The sequence below is a fragment of the Amblyomma maculatum genome, chromosome 7 (assembly GCF_055883805.1).
Source record: "Amblyomma maculatum isolate TAMU_Amacu chromosome 7, ASM5588380v1, whole genome shotgun sequence".
NCBI lineage: Eukaryota > Metazoa > Arthropoda > Arachnida > Ixodida > Ixodidae > Amblyomma > Amblyomma maculatum.
Window position 1 is genome coordinate 64,077,621 of NC_139350.1, and position 23,806 is coordinate 64,101,426.

At 44.6% G+C, this 23,806-nt stretch overlaps 1 protein-coding gene across 2 annotated transcripts in view; it reads left to right on the plus strand.

The window, feature by feature from the left end:
• The window catches only part of LOC146183558 (mitochondrial amidoxime-reducing component 1-like), a 65,575-nt gene that overhangs the window by 26,639 nt on the left and 15,130 nt on the right, over nucleotides 1-23,806 (plus strand). For both annotated transcript variants that reach the window (XM_084609144.1, XM_084609145.1), the window contains exon 4: nucleotides 14,868-15,015. In XM_084609144.1, the coding sequence (XP_084465270.1) occupies nucleotides 14,868-15,015 (148 nt within the window). The remainder of the gene's footprint in view (nucleotides 1-14,867; nucleotides 15,016-23,806) is intronic.

Below are 23,806 nucleotides of genomic sequence, written 5' to 3' on the forward strand. Positions count from 1 at the left end.
GTGACGGACCAGGCAGGCCAACAGAAAGCACAGTTTTACGGTTTCCTTTCTGCCCTTTAAGCAATTTTCTTAGCACCTTTTTTTTTTTTTTTAGCCCTGTAACTGCGTTGGCAGTAGTACTTCGTCGAAAGGTAGACATAAGCCAGATGGGCCGAGCAGCGTGTGAATAGGACACATTACGAAATTTATACTAACAAGCTTCCAGGTCACAGACTGTCTGTGGGAGTGAAAATTCCCGACGGCCTCGCTAGAGAACGAGTTTATAGTATCCGATAGCGTAGATGTAAATACACACGCGAAAGAGGCGACATGGCACGCAGGCTTTTTGAAGGCATCACTTATCACGCTCACACTCCCGAGGAAAGCAAATGTACACGTGCACGTCACACAGATAGTCGACGTAGCGACATAACACGCTAACGTAAGACACCTGCATGCTCAAGTTGACACCGAGCAATGCAAGTGGCATCATCAATCACGAAAGAATTGTTGCACTAGTTCAGTGAAGTGCGCCGTTAATTTACACTGCACTATCGTGCACAAGTCAAATCTCATCAAAAACGGTTGTGTCACAGTTTTGATATGAAATCATGTTGCATTTTTGTTGCCACTTTCTGTCCACACTTCATGCTCACGCCATTCACGAGACATGTAAGGCTTTCACCGTAAAATGGACATTTGCAGTGGCACAGTTTGACACTTGTACCCAGTAGAAGCCATGGAGTCAGCAGTGGCAAAGTTTTTCCTAGTTTTCTCTGGTGCAGTACCAGACTAGCCAATGGCAAAACAAATTGATCTCTGTTATTAAATACGCATTTAAATCGGCAAAATTTTATTTCTGGAGGGCTGTATGTTCTTACAAACCTTGGTAAAGTGCTGTAAACAGGTGCAGCATAAGGAATATGGACAGACCCTGACTCGATTAATTTGAGAATTTTCGAAGCCGTATGGATTTCTTCTGTAGCTGTATAGGTGTGTTCAGGTGGCTAACTGCAGTTTCCATGGTCTCATTAGCTTGAGCTTACTTAAGAGCACCCAGTTTATTCGAAGTGATGCCTTCTTTTGTCTTGTCAGCATAGAAAAGGCTCTGGTTAAATGACTCTGTGCAATGCAAGCAAATTGGGGATTTTTTTTTTGTGAATTATAATCATTGTCTTTATTTATGTTTAGAGTCTAGTACTTCAAAAAGAGGAGTTTCCTATAACTATAAGAGTACACTCGCCGACTGTTTTTTCGGACTCAGCGGGACCTGGGAAATGGTCCGAGTAATCGAACAGTTGAAAAAAACTATGAACTTGAAAAAAATTACTTTTCTATGAAAAATCGGCTTTACAAATCACGAACCTTGCCGCCCCCAATGTTTCGTTTATATGTTGATCACAGGGAGTTACAGTCGTTATAGCATATCGCGGTCTGCTACCGTGATCTGCTTTCATGCACCACCCATGTGCACGCTCTAGGGTGACCCAATACAACGGGCGCTGCCGCCAGTGCGCACGCTGGTGGGTGCCGACGCGGCAGGTGTGCGCGCTACCGGGGAGCATGCAACTTGCTCAAGGTGATCACTACATTTGCTGTGGTGCCCCACAGAAACATATTGTGCTGAGCTGAAACCACTATAACCCTCTAGTTAGAATATCTCGGCCGGCCAGTCATGCTTTCGTCATGTCCATGCCACTTCACAATGTACTGTGAGGCAACTGCTGGTCATGGTCATGCCACAAACGAATGCACGTGCTGCCTGAATTCAGTTAATGATTGTAGTGAAGAACGGGGGATGAAACTCTTGGGAAAAAAAGCAAGCGGGACAAGAGCCGCAATGAATTACCCCCCCCCCCCCCCCCCCCTCCCCCTTGCGCTTTTCTTCGCAGGTGGCGTCGGGGCACCACGGTGGACGGTACTCACATTGCACATTCAGTCAGCTACTGTATCATGGTTGCGAGGTGATGCATGTAGCAGAAGCTGATAGAATTTTCACTGACAGTGAAAAGTACGCTTGTTAGTGTGAAACTGTCCAACAAAAAGAGGTGTGAACTATCTTAACAGCACATGGTTTCACACATCACTTCCATTTGCACTGTACATGCTCCTTGGCATCACAGCAGCTGACATGGCAGCCACCTATGCCATACAGCTCTGGCCACAGGGAACTTGCCTGTCCGCTGTTCATCCCCCCCCCATACAGTAAAGGCATTCTTGGTGAAAATTGGGTATAGTGAAGTACACCTGGTTGCGGCGAAGAGTTCCGATGAAATGACATCGCCGCATGCCTGCTACCTAGAATCGCGAGGCAATATGTTTCTTTTTTTTTTTGAACACAGAGTGGTTCTTTAAATGCCTTTACCACTAGGCTTAGCAGCACTCAGGTGAAGCCAATTTTACGTAGGCCTTGGAGCCGTGAAGGGAAGCATGCAGCGGGTAGGAAAAAAAAGGTAAAGCTTGCTACAAACAGGGAAAGAAGGCACCACGGTCTATTCAGAAAGTAAACGAGAGTAAAAGTGGAGCGAGAAATAGGGACGGGAAGAAAGGACCGAACATTCGCAGCAGTGTGCAGCACGAAGCATGAGGCAGTGGTGGCAAGAAGTGCAGTGCAGGCTTGTGCAGTTTAGCCGTGCTTGACTGCAGTGCACATTTCTCATCTATTGCCTCTTAAAAGACAAATAGCGAAGGGGATGCTGTGTTCATGAAAGGCTTTCACAAACATCACTCAGCTGCATTAGTAGCCACGTTGCCCTCACACTTAAGAGGTACTTCCACAAGGTGTAAACAAAACATTTTATAACTGAAAAAAAATCGCATGAAGAGATAAGGGAGAAATAGAAGGTATTTTAGTGTTTTTCATGAAGCAACAAGACGGGCTCGGTAAGTAGCCATTTAATTACCAGACGGCATCTTCAGGACCATGCCATCACCAACATTTGATGTACTAAAGACTTTGATATTGTAAACATTTTTGCCAGCCTCTGTGACTTTACTATAAAGGGGTTCTACTTATACATCTTTGCAAAGTAGCAACTCATCTACCGTTTGGATAAACTTCACTATCAGAATGATATGGCAGAATATTTCAGGAATTTGAGCATTCACCAGTGGCAGTAATAGAAAAGAATATGAATCAATCCCACCACTGCTGCCAGTTGATGGGGTTCCTGATCGACAATGAGGTTGAGGCCTGAGCTCTTTGTTAAAGGAACACTTCAAGGCCTTCTTAGGAGGAGTAATGATGAAATACTCCTTTTTTTTTTTTTTAACGCAAACTTGCCATAAGGCATATTATAAAAACCTGTGTAAATTATTTTCCGTTAGGAACTGGAGAAGGCTCCCACTCTTATTGTTGTCTGTGAGCCATTTGGAGAAATCCTCCTCCCTTGTTCTGGTTAGTCCCACTTCCTGCCCTTGTCTCTGCACAAGTCCACAGCAGGTGATGAACATCCACTTCTGCAGCTGGTGTAAAACATTTCGGGCATGTGGTGGGTCTGATGGCTTCTTCAGATTCCCATCGGCATGTTACCGACGGGGTAAGGGCCGCCCCAGCTCCTTCTAAGGAAAACCTCCTCCAATCTCGTTAAGTTATGAGGGAGGGGGAAAATACAGGGGGAATGAGAGCACGTGTACTTTTCCTTAAAGATGATGCTAAGATGGGGATAGCAGAGCAGGCGTCAAAAGGGAGCCTGGTGGGGGGTGCATTAGTGTTTGGGACTTTGTGTGTGAGATGGTCGACTTTTTTCTGCTCAGTGTTTTGTATTTATCGTATTTATACTTGCGTAATGAACCCTCTCGCATAATGATTTCTCTTCTCACTTTTGTCGCTGAGAACTTGGAAAAAAAAGACAGCGCTAGTTGCTAGTGCGTCTCTCTGCTTTGCACCATCACTGTACACTATGCATTTCGATTCCTTCCGCTCAGCAAGAACATCACAATGTGTCTCTTGGCATTAATTCTGTTGGTGATATGAACGTGGGGGGGGGGGGGGGAGCACGAGCTTGGCTGGTCCCGGTGCAGAGTGCATTTGCTTTACCACACAGCGATTGGAGCAGGTGCTGTCCACTGCCACAAAATGATTGAAGCGTGTGTAGCAGAAACGCCTTTTGAAGCAAACGATGCTAAAAGCTTGCGTCATGATCGTCATGATCGCAGCTGACTGCATGCTTTCTTTGACGACTGATGGATGGAAGGATGGACGACTGTCTTAAAAAAAAAAGTACTTTTTCCCCTCGTATTGAACCTTCCCCTCAAACTGACGTCCATGTTTCTTGAAAAAAGTGGGTCCATTTCGTGAGTCATTATGTCGTATTATGTGCACTATGCAAGGTTATAGAGCATAGCCAAAGGCATCTTTTGCAAAAATTTCTACACAGTTGATATTGAATCATAATCCGCCAGACGTGTCTGCACAACGAGTTCTTGCCATGAGTCTACACCTTCATTCTGTGTCTCGTCTCGTGCAGGTCTTGTGTAGCGCCCAGGGAGTCCCTAGGTCGAGGCTGGGCGCTTGAGTAGTCAGTGTGGGGAAATTCTATTACGTCACGCTGTCATGTGTTTTCCCTGGCCCATGCTCAGCACCAGGCTGCTGGTATGTGCTCCACGCACAGCTATAGCCAGTTTCTGCTCATCCTACCATGTCATTGGCAGTGCGTTATGCACATGGCTACCCTCCAGGGCCTCTAAAAAGCCCGATTGTAACAGGCAGAAGCAACTTTAGGCTGGTTTGAACATTTTTACTGCTCCAATGTAGGCCAAATTAAATTTAACTTCCTGTGGCCGTGAATCGAAAATGTGCTTAGTAGCATGCTCCAAAAAGCTAGTCTGCTTCCACCCCTCCACAAAGCTCTCTTTCCTAATGTCGCTCCTGCTTTTATTTTAATTTGCATTGATTGCTGCTCTCACTTAACTCGATACTCAGCTGCAAAGGTAAGCACTGGCAGGATAGTATACAGTTGCCAACACACAATTTTGGCCTCTGAATTTTTGCACATGCTTTGTATTCAGATTTTATGTGAATGACCCTGAGTTCAAATGTCGTGAGAGCTTGTAGTTCTGAAGTTGGCATGGGCTTCAATTGGCACATGAAGTGCACTTTGCCTCACTTTCTCACACCACTCACTGCAAGTGGCATTGCCTTTGTGGTACTTGCATATCCAAATGGCAGTGCCATGTGTGAAAGCAGTTACCCCATTGTGACCAGTGAAGAATGCGTGTGACCAAGTGTGGTTAACAGAATTTTTCAGGCTTACAAAGAGGCTTTCACTTTTTCATAATTTCCTCGCTTATCAGGAGTCTGAAACTGGTGTATTTGCTATCTTGGGGCACTAGCCTATTGATCTTCTGTAGTCTGCGATTTAAAATCATGCCTCTTCATATCAGTAGGCATATACGAGAAGTCCATCTGTTGTGCATGGCACATATTTGTGAAGTGACATCTAGACTTCACTGTGAATAGAAACCCAGTAACTTGTCAATTTATATTTAAAGGGCAACCCCAGCATTCTTCTGTCTCCTCCGAAATTCTTGAAATGTTCAAAATTCCCACAGTTGCCCTTTAAAAGATCGGGGAAAATGTCTGGATTGACCGAATGTCAGATTGGTGAGGGGACCAAAGGAACTGTAACAAAGTGTCACACATGAGTGCAACTTTATCTCTTTAGTGCTTTGTTAGGAGAATTGGCATAGCAATCACTATTTTTAATGTTTTAGCATTTCCACCTAATGAACATGCTTGCTCGCTGCCAGGTGAGCGAATGCAGATGCATGCCCTGGAGGGCACTCGGGGTGCTGTCCTCTATTGCCTCCATACGCATATGCACCGAGTGGAAATAAAAAGTGGAAATGCTTTATGTAATGTAAAATGAGTACAGGCTTCACAGTCCACAAGGTATGTGCAGTGAAAGCAAAAACTAAGAAAAGAAAAGGCAGAGGGCAGCACACAAGAAAAGGGCATCCAGGCAGACAGCTTGTTCCAGATTTCTTCCAGATTTCCGAGTTGCTCACTCACCATCATCGTACTGTGCACATGGGAGCTCTGCCACCTGTGCGAATTGACTAAACCGTGGCCAAATTGTTCCAAATTAATGGAAATTTACACCACAGAATAGTGACATTTGAAATTGCACATTTTGAAATTAGTGAGGGTCGAATTAACCGTCTTTCACAGCAGTTGATTCGCCATCTTTGTGTCTTAAAAGGATATTCACGCTGCCAGCATTGGTGGCTCATAGGCTTGGCCCGCTTCATTAGTTGATCGATTGACACTTAAATGCTGCTTTTGCTTTTTGATAATGTAAGTCTAGTTAGCTGATGCATGCTTATTTCAAGACTGTGACAGTATATTTCATGCTTTCTGTCATGTAAAATTTCGGCCATCATACATTATATTTTTCTGCAGCTTCTGCGCATATCTGAAAGTGCCTGCGTCTTAACCATGTTTGTGCCTTCATTGTGTTTCTTCATCTTCTCGTATTAAATTTTTCTGGAAATGGGAACAAGGGGATTTGCTTCACAATATATTGTCGTTATCAGCTGAGTCTGCTGCTAAAAATGCAGTCCTGATATGAGCCATTCTTTGATGCAGTAACAAATCCTCTCCTTCATTTCCCGGAATATTTGATATATTTTTGGCACTGCACCGGCAGTAGAGTTGATGAGGAGTACCTCCATTGAATCCAAAGCTGGTGTAGCTGTGGGTGTGCGGTACACTTGAGGGCGTTTTAGGGCATGCCCCAAATATACTGCACCCAGCATACTGGTCATGATTGCTTGATAGTGTGATGGCCCAAATCCATGTGTTTGCTGTTGCGATGAAGCTCCAGGTTATGACCTGAGAGAAGGAAAAAAGCTTAATAGCAACGTAAGATTAAAGCAGCTGATGCAACTGATTTTAGTGGTGTGTTCTGCAATTTGGAATGGTGCTCAACACAGAAAATATGGGTAGTCGTGTGGATCGTGGGAGAAAGCGGCATATAATTTATATAACTAGGTCGCTGTATATATTAAGTGCATGCTTATAAATGAGTATCTGCAACGGGAGCCACGGACGGAAACCATCAACGCTGTCGCAGGCGGAGCTTAATGTGCCCGAAATTTTTTCGCAACTCAAATAGTATCTATACTTACCACTAATAGTATGGCGTTGCCACATAACCTATTTTACCATTGTTACTTTGGACGTTTTACCAGCAGGCACATCAAACCTGGCCAGTGTGTTTACTTCATAATGTGAGATAGGTGATGTAAAAGATGTTGTTATGGTTTATATGGCTCAACATCGCAAATCAACTCGGGCTATGAGGGACGCCTCAGTGGAGGACTTTGGAAATTTCGACCACCTGGGTTTCTCTTTAATGGGCAATGACATTGCACTGCACATGGGCGCCTTGTTTTCAGCCTCTTAGGGCACAACATTCGAGCGCCCTAACCACCTAGCCGCCGCAGTGGGGCTGTAAAAGTTCTCGTGACCTACTTCCACACTTATATTATCTTCTGCTTTCCAGATTTAAAATGTCGGCCTTGCATATTTTAAATGGGGAAGCGTGAATGAGCTTTTGCTTTTTTTTTTAGTTAAGCCTGTAACCATGCTGCAACTAGTAATAGGAGGACTTGAGAAAAGGAAATTTCGGGGGAAAAAAAAAAAAAAGCTTTTTCTGGTTTTCTTCTTGAGGCATGGAAGGTTGCAAAAACAACTAGTTACAGTCTAATGGTTCTTAAACAAACAGTTATTTTAGTCAGCATTGAGTGTGACAGATGGTCGGATAAAAAAGAGAAAAAATTCTTGAAAGTGCACTTTATTCATTGTTGCGATTCAGTTGTAAAATAAGTTTGGGTTTAGCTGTGGCATATTTGTTAGTTCAAGGAGAGGCTTAAATTTATGGGGCATGAAATGCTGTCCTGCCTTATACTCATATTGTGCACCTTGCTTTCCATTAGGGCTGTGTTAAAGCAGAAGGCCTTGCTATGACTTCAGCGTACTTAGCCCGTCTGTGCTGTGCCAACTTCTCTATGGTATTGCTGCTGCACACCCCATTTGGCTTTATACCTCTATTGATGGCTCATTAAGAGCACTCAGTGAACCATGTTCCAAACAGTGAAACAGAAAATGATGTTGCCTAGCCTCGTTTTGACTGCAGCTTGTTTCAAGGTAGCTGCAGAATTTATTTGTATCCAGTATACTGGCTTGAATCGAGGAAATGAGCTTCTTTCCACGTGACATTTGGCAGTTGCAGCTAAGTTGACAATGGCTGCAGAACTACAAAAGGAACTGGGTGGTTTTGTTGATAGAGAGACGATGTGATGGGGAAAAAAAAAAGCAGCATAGTTTTCTCTGCAGCTGGACAGTTCATTTAATTTTTTCTTCTGGGGTTCTTTTATTACACGATTTTTCGAAATTAGAGGACAAAACTCGCACTTCAATGAAGCACTGCATTCATAATTCTCATTTGCATACCTGTCAACTGTTCCAACTTACTCAGAAGGCTCTTGATTTGTGACCAAACTCTCCGATGGTGTGATCAGTGCCCTAAATCTTGCGATTAGTGGCCTCTGCCCATCTAAGAATGTCATGCTTGTTTTGACCAGGGTTGGTATGGTGGTCGTTTCTTACTGGTGCAGCCACAGTGGATGTAGAAGCTTCGTCTTCAATATAGGCTAAAGGGGGGCCTCTCAGCGCCGTTGGAATTGAAAGGCAGTTGCTGCAGTTTTGCCTAGACGTCACAACATCTGATCCTTCTGTATTGCGCTCGGTCGCATGCCTCATGTTATAGCTCATCTTTCGGAACCATCTCAACCAGGAATGGTTGCAGATGGAATTGCAAGCAAAGGTGTGAGTAATAGCGTCGCATTTAAACAACTAAAATGGCGCGCTGATCTTGCTGAGAGGAAACTGGCGGCGTAGTGAGAACGCTTGGCAGGGGCGTGCCAATGTCTCTAGGACTTGCACATTTCTTGCTTGCTGTTGCTGCTTGCGTGAATGTTTAGAATAGTACTCAGTAGACACCCCCCCTCCTTCAGAACATTGAAACATTGAATGTTGCCTACTCCTCTCACCCCCTGTTGCCGCAAATAAAAATATTTTTGTCCTGACTAGGTTGGCAGATATGCATTTTGAGACAAAAAAATTTTTCAGCACCCTAGTGCAGAAGAATTACTAACAAAAAACAGTTTTTTCAATGAAAAATTAATAAAAAAATAGCCTTAGCACTACGACACAGAATATACACTTCAGTGAAACAGCGTACATCATTCTCACTAGTGAAATCTCAAGAAATTGCTTTAACTGCGCAGTGCTTAATTATTTTTAAGCAATTTTCACATAAAATGGCCAATTTAACATACAAATTTACATATAAGTAATTGCTGGTGACAAATCTGTGTGAGCAAAAATTCTAACAAGTTTGCAATGTTTCAACACAGAACACACCAGGGAAAGGCTGCACACATTGTTCTCACTTTAGTTTCGGCAGTTTTTCTTGCTTTTTATTATTCTTTTATCTAGCCATACCTACAGGCTGCGTCATTTTGAGCAGTGCTCACTGCTAGATTGAGAAGGTTCTTTGAGAAGGTTTTTTAGCATTTAGTCTGGACTGTGGTCAGCAGAACAAGGGTCAAATTCTTTGCTGTCACACTTAGAAGAGCAGATCTTTGACTGCTCTCTGTTTGAAATACATTAGCACCGCATGGATAAACATTTTGGTGAGATACTTAAGCCTAGCCAACTGGCCCCGCCAATATGGCGCAGTGGTTACGGAGCTCTACTACTATGCCCAAGGATGCAGGGTCAAATCCCGACCTCGGCAGCCGCTTTTCGATGGAGGCAAAAAAACAAGGTACTCGTTTGTTTATTAATTTATTTATTCCTCAAAGGTCTCCTGTGAGACATTACATGAGGGAGTGGGCGTTACAGGGCAGACAAGTATAACGAAAATCACAATGAAATGTGTTTGAGGAGCCGCTTGAATACTTTGGGGTTGATGATTGTGGCGACTTCGGTGGGCAGGCCATTGGGCAGGAAACTGTGGGGGACACACTACATTAATGTGGCTGGAGCGGGCGATTCTATGGGCTTTTTTTATGTACGGGTTATCAGAGGGCAAAGAGTGGAAAAACTTACAAGGTCAAGACGCGCAATTCTACGCCGAGAGGGCAAGTTTATTTGCTCTTTTAATGCCGAAATACTCGAATAATAGTAATAATTTGACAAAATGAACCGTGTTGCTCGGTTGTGAACTGATTCGAGGGCGCTAGTAAGGTTATTATAGTATGGGTCAAAAATAGCATTAACATACTCTAGTTTAGGACGCACAAATGTTTGGAGAGCAAGGTGTTTAATAGGGGGAGGAGCGATAGTAAGGTTACATCATATATAACCTAGAGCGCGGTTAGCAGAATTTATTATTTGGTTAACATGCTGTATCCATGTTAGGTCACTCAAAATATGTACGACGAGGTATTTCACCGTTTCAGTTCTTGCAATCTGGATGTTATTGATGCTGTAATCGGGAGCAATGTAGTTGCGACGGTGGTGAATGGGCAAGTGGACAGTTTTAGAGATTTAAAGACATGAGCTAAGTGTTACACCAGTCCTGTATGTGAGAAAGGTTCCTTTGTAATGCGAGAGAGTAAGCGGAGTTTGTTATTGCTCGGTATACGACGCAGTCATCAGCAAATAGGCGGATATGGTAAGAAATATTTGGCAGGTCATTAATGTGTATTAAGAAAAGGAGAGGCCCAAGCACTGTACCTTGAGGTACGCCTGAAAGCACTGGTGTTAAGGAGGAAGAGTGTGAGTTAGCATACACAAACTGTTGACTGTTAGCTAAATATTCTCGAATCCAGCTCAGAATGCATGGATGAACGTTAAGACGCGATAACTTTAACAAAAGACGACAATAGGGAACCTTACTACTCGGTGATGAACTGCTTCCTTTCTTGAAGACTGGGATGACCTTGCTCACCTGCCAGTCATATGAGATTGAACCGGTGTTAAGTGAATCCTGAAAGGTGAGCGACAAAAACAGGCTACATGTGTGTTTAGTATTTTTCAACACTTTGGCGTTAATACAGTCTATACCAGTGGATGCCGAGTTCTTTAAAGATTCGATGACTTTAACAATGCCCATGGGATGAAATGTGACATTTTACATGAGTGGATGAGTAAGTATGGTGTATTGGAAAAAGTGTCGCACGGTTCATTAGTGAAGACTGAACTAAATGTTATATTCAGAACACCTGCAATCTGATTATCAGGTATAGGAAGTTCGGAGCTGTTAAGAAGTGAAATCTAATTTATATGATTAAGGTTAATGGTCTTTCAAAAGCATTTTGGGTTATTTTGCAGCATAGAGAGTAAAGTGGTAGAAAAAACTGACATTTAGCTTGAGTAGTCGACTTGTATTTTTTTGTGAGTGCGTAATATTTCTGCCATGCGGTTGGGGAGTTAGAGCGTTTAGCTGAACGAAAAAGGTGCTTTTTCTTGTTATTTAGTCGTTTGAGGGGTGCGGTGAACCACGGTGATGTTACTTTTTCTGTTATTGTAATCGTGAGAATGTAAAGGTGCATAACCTTATGCATCTCCACTTTGAAAAGTAACCAGTTTGTCTCGACAGAATTCAATGGAAAGTTAGCGGCGAAGGTGACAAAATAGTCTGATAATTCTCTGTTCATGCTGGCATAGACTCCTATATCATATAAATTTAGTTTTTCTTTTTTTTCTTTTTTTCTTTAGTATGTTGCCATGAAAGGAAGTGTGTACTGTTAAATGATTACTCAAACCACGGAGCAGGGGGATCAGGTAAAGTTATCGGGATGAGTTATTACAAGATCTAGAATGCTGGATGAGTGGTTGCATTAAGCCAAATGTTATACACGTGTTCAAGAAATTGCTGCCAGCATTGTTTTTAGATAATGAAGAGGCAGGGTTAGCCCAATCAATGGATGTCAAATTGAAGTCTCCAAAAAGAAGGACAGGACTATTTGAATATAAACGTTGCTAAGGCTTCATGCAGTGAAAGCATGAAAGAACTGTCAGCGTTAGGGGGCCAATAGCAAATACCAATGAAAGTAGTCAGGCATGTTGCAATGCAGTGAAGTTAGATCATTTCCAGTTGTGATGAGATGTTAATAAATGAGCAATTCAGACTTGTTAGTAGTGATAAGTACACCCCCGCCCTGTGAATGGTCATGCCTATCTTTCCGGAATATGTCAAAATCTGAAAGGAAAGGGAGAATCTCAGTAGTGAATTGATGTGTTAATCCAGGTTTCAGTTAGTAGCAAGACATCACATCAAGATGAGCCTAACATACTGCTCAAGGGACCGCATTTTGGAACAGTACTTTGAATTTTAGCTAGCAGAAATGATAGAGGGTGACGTTTATGTGTATCCTGTTTGTAACTTGGTGTTTGTGATGGCTACGAGCATTCCTCAACGACTTGATTTGAAGTTTGGTCAAAATGATAGGTTTTTCCATTTGCAACAAGTTTGTCCAGCCGCAGCTTGTACCGCAAATTTCGGGCCTTTTTAATAAGGTCTTTCTGAGCTAGGCGCATGCTTGGGGCAACATCTTGTGAAATGGCATAGCCTGTATCCCTGAATTTTCAGGCCGAAGGTAGTATCAGCTCTTTGTCCTTAAAGTGAACTTCACAATAATTGGTCTGCATTTTTTAGTTTGGAAAGTCCCAATAATATGTGCACGCTCAATGCCGCAGTTCTAGGTGAAGGCCTAGGTATTGATCACGATGGGCAATGATGATATTTTCTGATTCGAGCCATGTTTCTTTTGTTTATCCTCGATGCTGTAGAGAACAAGGTTGTTTCTTCTGGGTCAGTTTCCTGCGTCAATAATTCGGGCAGACAGTACATTTTTCTGAGGAGTGTGTTCGGTGGTTATCTCATGCAGACTTTTTATTTCGGTCTGCATGTCATCCATACCAGCACAGGCGGCCTCAGTTTTGTCCAGCCTTGCTTTAATTTTGCCAAATGTTTCCTCATGATCAGCCAGTTTCAATTCAATAGACTTTAGCTGCTCTTGTATCACGGTTTGCCTGGATTGTAGCTCTTTCAGAACACTAAAGATCTCTGCAGTGCCAAGGCCGTTACTGGATTCGGACAGCAAAAGTTTTTTTTTAACAGCATATGAGCACAGTCAGACTCAATAGAGCGAAAATGGCATGGGCTCAGCAGCATCAAAAGTGCACAATGACTAGTTGGCTTAGCTTAAATACAATAAGAATTCATTACCTGCACCAGGAAGAAGTGCGGAACATTAGCACGGGTCATTGTTGGCGTGCTGCCATGCCCACTATGCTGTGTGATTTCGTACACGTTAAAGAACCCTAGGTGTTCTAAATTTCTGGAGTGTTCCACCAAGGTGTCTCGTAGCCTGAGTTGTTTTGGGACGTTTAACCCTTAACCCCTCCCCCCCCCCCCCCCAAAAAAAAAAAAAAAAAAATTAACAACTTTAGCCATCCTTTAAAGGTATGCAACATAGTTATGGTGTCAGTGCTGGGTATTGAGGACAATGGGGCTGTTAAATATATTGCAATAATAAAATACAGCACTTCTGTTTTTAGTTTCTGGAAGAATTTAGAGCTGGTGATCGCCTGCCATGTTGATAATAATGTAAAAAAACAGCGCTATCCTCTCTGAAAGTATGTTCATGCATTTCAAGTTGAACGCACCTTACAAGCGTTTATTTGCTTGCTTCCACATTTTGACTTTCCCACCTCCTTGCTGTGTCATCTAAAACATTGGACCGGCACCATTCTCGGATAGCTGTTGACTACTTTGCTTTAACATCTCCTAGCCGTCCTGGTTAGCTGATTTGGTTTTGGTAGACTGACTGCCCCACACAGGTGATGATCCTCGGTTCAAACCCTCCGGGGTTCAACCGCAAATTTCCTGTGGAAGTTGGATAGCTTTTTCTAGTTACTGTATCTGTGCTTGATTGGGTGCTAATGAGTAATTACTCCCGTTTTAGAAATCTACTCCACCTTGGAGACTCCCCTTTAACTTGGACGATCACCATTTCCACTTCTTTTCCGGAAACACTATGGTGGCTCATTGGTTAGGGAGCTTGGCCACTGAGCCAAAGCACATGAGGTCAAACCCAGTCATGCACACTGGATTTCCAATCTGACTGGCTCGTGACTAGTGACTCATGACTGAACTATAATGACTCATGGCATTAGGCATGAGACATTTATATACCACTTGTCATTATATACACATTTATGACTCATCTTAATGTGAAGTCTTATCGCATGTTACATTTTGCTTTCATGTTTTGCGGACACGTTTTCGCAAACATAGCCAGGTAAGGCTTTTACCTTAATAAAGTGCACTGATGCTTTTCAGTCATGGAGGCCCTTGGGTATAACCACAATAATTATGACCTCGGGACACGAGGAAGCAAGTATATGCTCATGTAAGAAGCCAGAATTAAGTTTCATTGAAATAGCTTTCGTTGATTGAGAATCAGGCGTGTAGTTTGCCTGAAAAACTTGCTTTTTCAAGCCTTTTGCATCCGGTTGCATGGCATGTATATTTTTAGAGCAGTTCAGGCATGCAGCATTTTGGTTGGCACAGCATTTCTTTTCTGTTTTTAGTGACCAAGTGAAGTCATTCTCTTTCCATGCTGCATGCACTGTCAAAAATAAACTGTTGTTACTAGGTGGTCCATCTTATTTCATTTTGATTGAATGCTTGCTTTATTATATTGCAAATTGGTGCCATTTATGTGCTTTTAGATAGTACGGTTTTTGTTCAATTTTAGTAGTGTCCTTTTTGAATATTGGAGCACGTGTACACAGACATGTTTTCTTCCAGCACCTCGCCACTGTGGCACTTTTTGCACTTACTTTGCCATTTTCCTGTGTGCAGAGTTCGGAAGTTCAGTTACCAGGCTGTGGAAGTGTCGGAGGAAGCTTCCAAATGGTTCAAGGACTATCTCAAGAATGACAAAATTCGGCTTGTAAAGATTCTTCTTGACCAGGCAACCATTGACAGAGGACTGGATGGCACGGCCTCGGTGATGCATTTTTCTCTGCATTACTTATAAGCTGGGTTGTTTCACTTGCGACATGGTGAGCTGTTACTTGCAGCCCACTAAATCAGTGAAAGTGTGCTTGTCAGCGTTGTAATTAGTGGCAAACGTGCCAAACAGAAATCGTTTGTCCTTTGTTTAGTTTATGCACAGTGCCAGTATGACCAAGTCTATGTGGCTCAGTTTTGATGGCACACGTGAATGCATCATTTTCTTCATGACGCAGAGGTGTTCACATTGTGAAAAGTTTGTGAAAAAGGAAAAGGAGATACTAGCGGTTGAGCCAATGTCGAGTGTGGACCTCCTCTGGGTGAAGTCAACACACCATTTCTGCACCCGCTTACTGTGAACAGCACCTCCGGGTTAACCCAACTGGGGGAAATTGCCAAGTCTTTTCCTTTCGTCTCCTCCACCTTTCACTTTCCTATGCTGTTTCTCATAGCTTTCCTGCCTTCTCTTACTTCTTGGCTTTCTTCTTCCAGGCTGCAAGAGTTAACGTTGTGTGGCTAACCACCCTGTGTTAAGCCATGCAGTTAAACCTCGATGTAATGAAGTTAGAAAAAATCGGCACGTTACTTCGTTACATCGAAACTTCGTTGCATTGAAAATTGTCCCCCAACATGCAAAGAAACTTCCGAACCACGTTACGGATGCAATGTTCACACGCTAAAATGCTTTATTACTACTGAAAATAATTGGTCATCTTTCTTTGCACTTTTTTCGTCATCAGCAAATGTGTTGCATGTCGTTTGTATGCCCAAGGGACTGGATGGCCTTTTGATCTTCTTCTGCGCTAGCAAACCGCCCGAGCACGTCGATCACGTCAACCCCTTCGCGAACGGTTGGAATGTTGTACTTGTCCTGCATATCAGCTTTGCCTTTGCTGTCGTCTTGAGAGCTCCCCACCACATCGTTCACGATACTTTCCACTGTCACCTCCTCCATTGCGAGAGCACAGGAGTCTCCAAAAAATTTGCCGACGATTACGTGACTTCCTAATGCGAAATTTGAGCGCAGCTCATCAGCTGTTTCACCTTTTTCAATAGATTGAGGCAAAGATTTCGAGCAAGACATATATGTACAATTACAGATGTTTTTTTATTTTTCACACATATTCTTAGAAACACCCCACTAACAGTTCTTGACTGTCATGAAGAAAGCTTTGTGGTCGAGAGCAATTACGTTATCGGAAAGTTGCGGGAGGCATCGCTTGGGCCCATAGGAACTTTTTGCGGCGAAGAGATAGCAGCGACTGACTGATGTCGCTGACACCGCTAGCGGGTCAGGACAACGTGGCTTTGCGTTTTGGTTTGGGATGCACACACTGTGATCTGCTGATAGCAAGCCGGCGCTTCGGCAACTGGAGAACACTGTTGCTGCCATGCAGGAAGAGGGGGGGGGGGGAGGAGGGGGGGTACACGTGCGGAGAACGGTGGTGGCAGGATCACGCGGAGCAGTCGGAGAACACGTGCGGTCACCACCACGGAGGAATAGGGGGGGGGGGGGGAAGGAAGGAGCACATACTGCCCCAGCTGCGGAGCTGGTTATGTGGGACAATGGTGACTACGACGCGAAATGCAGGAATGGGCGCCAAAGAGCTGCACTCTAAAACATAATCCTCCAGGTCTACTCCTTCCGAATGGCACTGTCGCTGCGAAGACGCTATGAACTCTTACCAGGAGCCTCTTCCAGAACACAAGCAAATTCAAGTCCGCCTCAGGACAAGCTGCTTCGGCTGCTTTGAGGCCCACTTTGCAAAAGCAGTGTTTGAAAATCTTTGGGTTGGCTTTCCAGGACGCGGGCAACATTTCAAGTGCCTGAAACAGGTCCTCTGTAGTAGAGCCTTCGAGCCTCAGGTCAAGTAGAAGCTTATCAATGAGACTCCAGCGAAATGCGCACTTTACACTTGTTATGCCCTGGTCCAGTGACTGAACTGTTAACGAAATGCACTTCGGTGACAGAAACTTTCGAAGCAGTTGTCCAAGGTAAGGCACACATCACGTCCAGTGGTCTTCATGTCTGTGTCGAAGGCTTGCAGCCAGCCATGGACAATATCACGCGTCATCCATGACTTTCGGTCAGATGCGTACTCTTCGCAGCTGGCGTGAATTTATAAAGCACCACGGCTTCTTGCTTTGCAAAACGACGAGTGGCACACATTAATTGGTGCTGTCCATGCTGTCACAAAGCAAGACCGAGATGCGCAGTTTGCTATTTTTCCCTCGGTGACACCGTCCACTTTTCAGTGCTAATGTATGATTCGCCAGCATGTGATAGAACAATGCGTTTCATTAGCGTTGTACATGTCTGCTGGATCATAGCGCATCAGGATCTTCGGCACTTCTGCGTCGACCCAATCAGCTAATCCTGATGATGCTGATGTGGCCACTCCCATTTGTAGTCAGGGATCAGAGTTCTGGATCAGGCCAAGAGATAAAGGGGTAAAAAAAGCAAAACCTATACCATATGCTGTGCATGGGTCAAATAGTCTAGAAAAAAAAAAGAAAAAAAGAGGAAGAAGGAAGGAGAAGGAGTCCTTCAACAATCTTCTCTGTTACGCCACCAGTCTCCAAGGCGGCTCTTTGTCACCTCTCCTGTTCTAGCTAGGGTGGCCTCTTTGGATGACGACATCGACTGCAGACTGAGTGCTGTCAAGAATCTCCATCGGTCCCGTTACCACCTTTGTAAAAAGGAGGGGGGGAGGGGGTTGCAGCTTTGGGCATTCGATCACAACGTGCAGTATGGTTTCATCGGCGTGTCACACCTGAGACACTTAGTATCCAAGCCTTCGGTGTGCTTGGCCTTGGTCGTCCTTGTGCAGAGAACACCGCTCCGTGCCTCGTAGAGTAGCCCGCTGCCTCATGTGTCATAGACGTTCTCCTTAGCGAAGGCATCTTTTGCGCTGGAGTACACCGCCAGGGATGACTTCACCCGTGCTGCTTGACTGTGCCATCTCTTCATTTCTGTTTCCTGAACCTGGTTGCGGATCTGCTTTCTCTATGCAGGCTGGAATATCTCTGACAGGTTGGCTTGTAGAATCCCGTACTTCCAACCTCCACGTTCAAAGCATTGGAGCATTTGAGTATGACGTATTTGTATACCTCTGGACCATCTACCGTCCGGCAGAGCACTCAGTCAGCGCTGCATGGCAAGCTTGGTGGTGGTCTCAGGTGCCTAAAGGATGACCATCCCAGGTTGCCTTGCATGGCCTCATTTGTTACGCATCCGTGGACCCCCAGCGCAAGGTGGCTGGCCTCACGCGGCTGGACCTCACGGTCACCTTGTGTCACCAAAGACGTGCACAGTACAAAGTTTTCATAGGTGAGCCCAGGTATGGTCACCAACTTCCACAGGTTCCTAAGAACCTTGAAACGGCTGAAAGCCCACAATGCCCTTGAGTTGAGATGTGCTCTTCTCGCCAATGCCATGCTGCGGAGCTTTGCCTCATAGTCCCTCAGATAAGCTCTCTCAGCAGCCAGTTCGACACGGAGACCTGTAGACCCTAGTCCAGGTCATCCCATTTCCCTGCAGTCTCATGGTTGGCTCCTCGTTCCCTGCATTCATACTACTGGTCTTCAAGAGCGTCGATTTTTTGGTGTTGAAACTGAGACCTAAGCGTGAACACTCCTCCGAGCATACGTCTAGTAAGGACTGGAGGTCCAAAATCAAGTCAGCTATCAAAATTGTCTTCAGTGTATAGCAGGGCTGGGATACATCAATGTTAAGAAATGCCATTTTCCATGTAGGTAAGATTAAAGCTCACACTACTATCTTCGAGCGTTTCATCATACAAGACATTTATAGCATAAACAGTGAGCGACATGAGGCATCCCTGTCTAAGACCATGAGGTACTGACTTTGGCTCCGAAACTATGTTGTCCCAGTATATGGCCTCTAGTAGCTGTAGCCATTCTTCCAGCATCTCACTACTCATCACTGCCCACAGGGTGCAATGGTCAATGGAGTCATGCACTTCAGAGATGTCAAGGAAGCCCAGCTGCCTGTTCTCTTTTGCTGCAATCTCGATGGCCTGGGTGACAATAAAAAGGTTATCCTCGATGCAGCGGCCTCGTCTGAATACATTCTGTAGCTCTCTAAGCACAGCTGAGTTTTCTGCCCCTCTGTGGAACCGCGAGTCAGTAATCTGGGCAAAGAGACAGTAAAGCACTGTTGTTACTGTGGTAGGGCAATAGTTTTTCTACGCTTTCTTGTTGCCACCTCGCTTGGGCACAAGCTGGACTAATGAGTTCTTCCACTCTTCAGGCATGGAGGCTGAGGCCATCGCTCTGTTCAGGGCATCTCTCAGCGCGCCCTTGTTTTGGGCCCTGCTTTTTTTATTAGCTGGATGGAGATGCCATCTGGGCCTGCTGCTGTGCATTAATGCGTTTTATGGCTGTGTCTAGTTCTTTCTGCGTAATGAGGTCTCCGTTCCCTGGCTGGACTGTCAGTGCTGTTTCCATTTCAGACTTATTTGTTTGATATTCTACCAGCTTACTGGCCATGTATTTGATCACATATTATAAGCACTCCTCTTTATAGATTTCACCTGTGCTTGGGTCTTCCAGTTCTATGTAGGTTGATGGTTTCGTCTCGTCCCTTCTTATGTGCTGTCAGAACTTGTGTGCAGCATCAGGGCCAGCTTCCTTGAGCTCAGTAAAAAGCCGAGAGCTCATGTGGACGTGGTTAATTTTCTTCTAGATAATGACCACTGCCTTTTGCTTTGTTTCTTTGTAGTTGTGCCATAGTTCATTAACCACTGCTTGCTTGCTCCCTGTACCTAAGGTAAGCCTGTGATTACGGCACTGTTCTTTTTGCCTCTGTATTGCTTCTGCTGCTTCTGCATCCCACCAACATTTTGGCTTCCGCTTGCCTTGTATCCTTATGTGTTTACTGCACACCATTTTCGCTTTTCTAGTTATCCACTGTACAAAGTACTCATGCGCCTCAACATCAGTGGTTGCTGCCTCCTCCTCTAGGAGTATAGCTAGTTCCTCAGTAACGGGCAGCTATTAGCGGTTGATGTCTTTTGTGGTATGTGTTGGCTGGCTTCTTTTTTGTCACCCCAAAAGTAAGCCAAATGCTGTTGTAGTCACTGCCAAGACTGTGGCCACCTACTTCGTTAATTTCCATAGCTTGCAGTTTATCTAACAGCTTGGGGCAGAGGATGCAGTAGTCTATTGAGGAAGTTTTGTTGCCAACTGTCCACATCACTTTTCCTTTACATTTCTCTATAGTGTTTGCCACCACCAGCTTCATTCTGCTGGCCACTCCGAATAGCCTGCCGATTCTGTCCATTTCATAGTCCATAATTTCTTAGTCCATAGTCCAATGGGCATTGAAATCTCCCACCTGGAGGATAGGGAGGTTCAAAGTCAGGACATCCTTTTCCATACAATCCAGAATTTTTTATTTTTTGGTATGCACTTTTACCTGTAGATAAATACACTAGCCCAGAGCTACTTTGTGCCTATACTGAGAGTTAGCCGCATGTGCTCCAAACAGGTCGCGTGTACTCTGGCCCACACTTTGTCCATTCTATACAATACACCTACGTCACCACCCTTCCGTTCAGCTCCACATCAGTTCAAACCTTACCAGACATAGCTTTTGTGGGGTGGTGGTGGTACTTCTGCATTGCGTAAATGTGTGTCTACAAAACAGGCTACTTGGATGGCATTTCTCCAGGATATGAGACAACTCTTCCTATTTTTGTTCACGACAACCCCCATGTATGTTTAGCCCTGCATCATACTTCGCCATTTTCTTTGGACTGGCTTGTGCTTGATGGAGACTGCTGCACAGCTTCACTCCATGTCACATCCATCGCCGCAGTCTACTCCTCTGTTCTGTCATACATTCCAGGCCCCCTCTTGCTGCATATGTTTTAGTCTGTTGCTGTGTTGCGAGTGCCTCCTTGATTATCTGGTTTGTGGGGTGGGCCTGCCATTTGCAAGGAGAAAGATTTCTCAGAGTGCCTTCATGACTGCTTTGTGGAGCTTCATGCCATGCCACTGCTGGCTGCCTATGGCTTGGCGCAGCCCCCCTCCTTCCCACTTAAGATTCTGCCCATGATGGCATGGCGGGTTTTGAAGTGATGCAGCCACCCGCTGCTGGCCTGAAAATCGTGGCCGAACAGACTGGCGAAATGCTTCGCCTTCTGTTGCAGTAATGTGCCGCTGATGGGAATGTTCTATTCCCTAACCGACATGAACCACACAAAAACGTTCTTATCCACATCATCTAACATGGGAATCTTCAACCTTTTTCTTTGCACGTTTCGAGGATAGAGTTCTGTGCCTTCAGAATCATCTAAAGGGAGCTCTGGAGTATACCGAACCGGGTGGCAACATCCTTCTTTTCACCATTTTGTACGGCTTGGAGCATGTCTTCGAGGATTAGGACTTTGCATTTGCCACTCATGTTGTCTGAGATGTCAGGCGCGCACATAAAAACGCAGCACAAGGCACAGGTTTGCGTATGGTAAAGTACCACAATACCATTAAAAAACACAACACGCATGCTTCGGTGGCTAGGCCTAGACTGTGTCAACTGTATGCACCAAAACAACCAGTGTGGCTGCATGAGCAATGAGTTAATGCTAGAGTCATCCAGAGGACTTGTTCGACACGACATTTTCTAGTGTCGCCTGTGCTTTATTATCACAGCTGCCAGATGTATAGTAATGCTATGGCTCATAGCTGCACCGCGCTGCAGCAGTTTTTAAAGGCATTTTTTAGCCTAAAACAGTCACAGTATACTTTTATTCAATTCTTCCAGTGGCCCATGAGCCAGCAACTAAATTTCGTTACATTGAAAGTGTGCCAGAACTACTTTGTTACGTTAAGAGGCTGAAAATGCACGGTTTTCTATGCGAGCAATGTTATATAAACTCGAATACTTCCTTACATTGAAAATTTGGTTACACTGGAGATCTTTATATCATGGTTTAATTGTATTAGGTTATAGTAGTCATAGTGTACAGCTTGTATGGGAAAGACTTGCATGCAAGTTTCTGCCCTTCCCTTTCTTGGGCTCTGGGGTTGGTTGCTGGCACCAGTCAGCCATTTAATAGTATGTGGTTTATCACCCGTTAATAATGATAATTTATTGACGATACGCCACTATTGGTGCGCACACTCCTAGACACCCTTGCAGTGTGTGGGGGCACCTGTGCTGGTCTCAAAGGAGATGACCTCAACTTGCGTGTCAAGATCAGCTGGAAGTCAGCTACTTGTAGTGACAGAAGGGGGTGGCCGTTTGGTGTCCAGCTTTCGCCGGTTCAAGCCAGAGTAAGGGTCAGAGTCGGAAGTAACAAACAATACAAACTTTATACACAGCAAGAGACGATACAGAGGAATTCACACTAACACTAAAGTACATAGACACGAGGTTCACAAAAAGGCAATGCACAGCATGCAACTAAGGAGGCTTTCAATGAACACAGAGGCTATAAAACAGTGGATGATACACGAGAGCTTTGGAACATCACTTTGGAACGTTAAACCCCACAAACCAAACCAAACAATGTCCATTGCGGCATCGCTATCCCGAGGGACTCTGCACGCCTTTCCATTTACTTCGAGCTCCTACTCCAAATTTTTGTCAGTGTCATTTCCGTATGAGAAGGCTACTTGCAGATGTTTGCATTTTGCAGTAATATGACCAGTCTCCTGACATTGAAACAAGGGAATGGCTTCTTGGGTTTAAACTCTTTTGTCAGTGATTTCTACACTTAGGTCTGTGCGGAACTCTCCACAATTTCAGCTGGCACTTTCAACTATTTCTTGTAATGTCGATTTTTCGTGCCTCTTTTGCAACCCCTGCTGACGCCCATGCTCCACGCCAAACTCTTTGCACAACAACAGCAAATCTGACCTCTAACACTTTCCTAGATCCATGGTTGCTGCTCTTAGGTCTGACTTTGCTGACTGGCTGTTGTAGCGAGATAACCAACAGCTCAGATTAATAGCGCAAAATCTGAAGACTGGGGGATTTCAAGCAAACTTCAAGAATTTACCTGCAGAAGCAGCGCCAGATCACATAGTCGATTCAACTGCTCCCAGCCAGTTGTTAGAGGTGGGTCTCGGGTGCTGCTCGACAGATCCTCAGCCACCCAGGAAAGAAGTGCCATTGAACGAAGGAGTACGGAGTTGGAGCATTTATTTACATCTTTAGACAAAAGAATCAAGAACACCAGTGCCCCCGAATTCACTTCAATATCGCACGCTTGCACACTCTCACTCTTGATGACACATGCCCCCCCTCCCCCCTCCACATGGTGGGCTCTGACTTGAGAGTGAGGAGGAAGTCGTTGCACACCTGCTTCAAAGGAATCGATGCGAGCAGTCGGCATGCAGTGAGTGAAATAACACTGAAAACAGTTCCTTTGTTCCCCCACCGGGTTACCCTGAAAGGGGAGAACGCCCTCACGGCCACCGATTACGAGGAGAGGATGCTTGTCCGAGCCATCCATGCTCGAACACAAAAGAATGGTAACCCGCTTTTTGCTCAGCTTGCCGCCATGGCATTCTTGCCACCTCATGTCGAGCGTTTTTGACGACAACATTTCATAAAAAAAATCTGATCTCATCCTCATTTTAAATGTCAGAGGGCTCGTATTCGTTCACTATGTTTTCGTAGCTTTCCTGCATCCAGGATGATGCAGCTTCAGCATCGAAGCTCGATGGCGCTCTTGACAACACCTTAGTGACGATGCTGTGCCATGCTTTGAGTCAGCTTAGCCATCTGGCACTTGCTTAAAGCTGTCGTGCCCTCT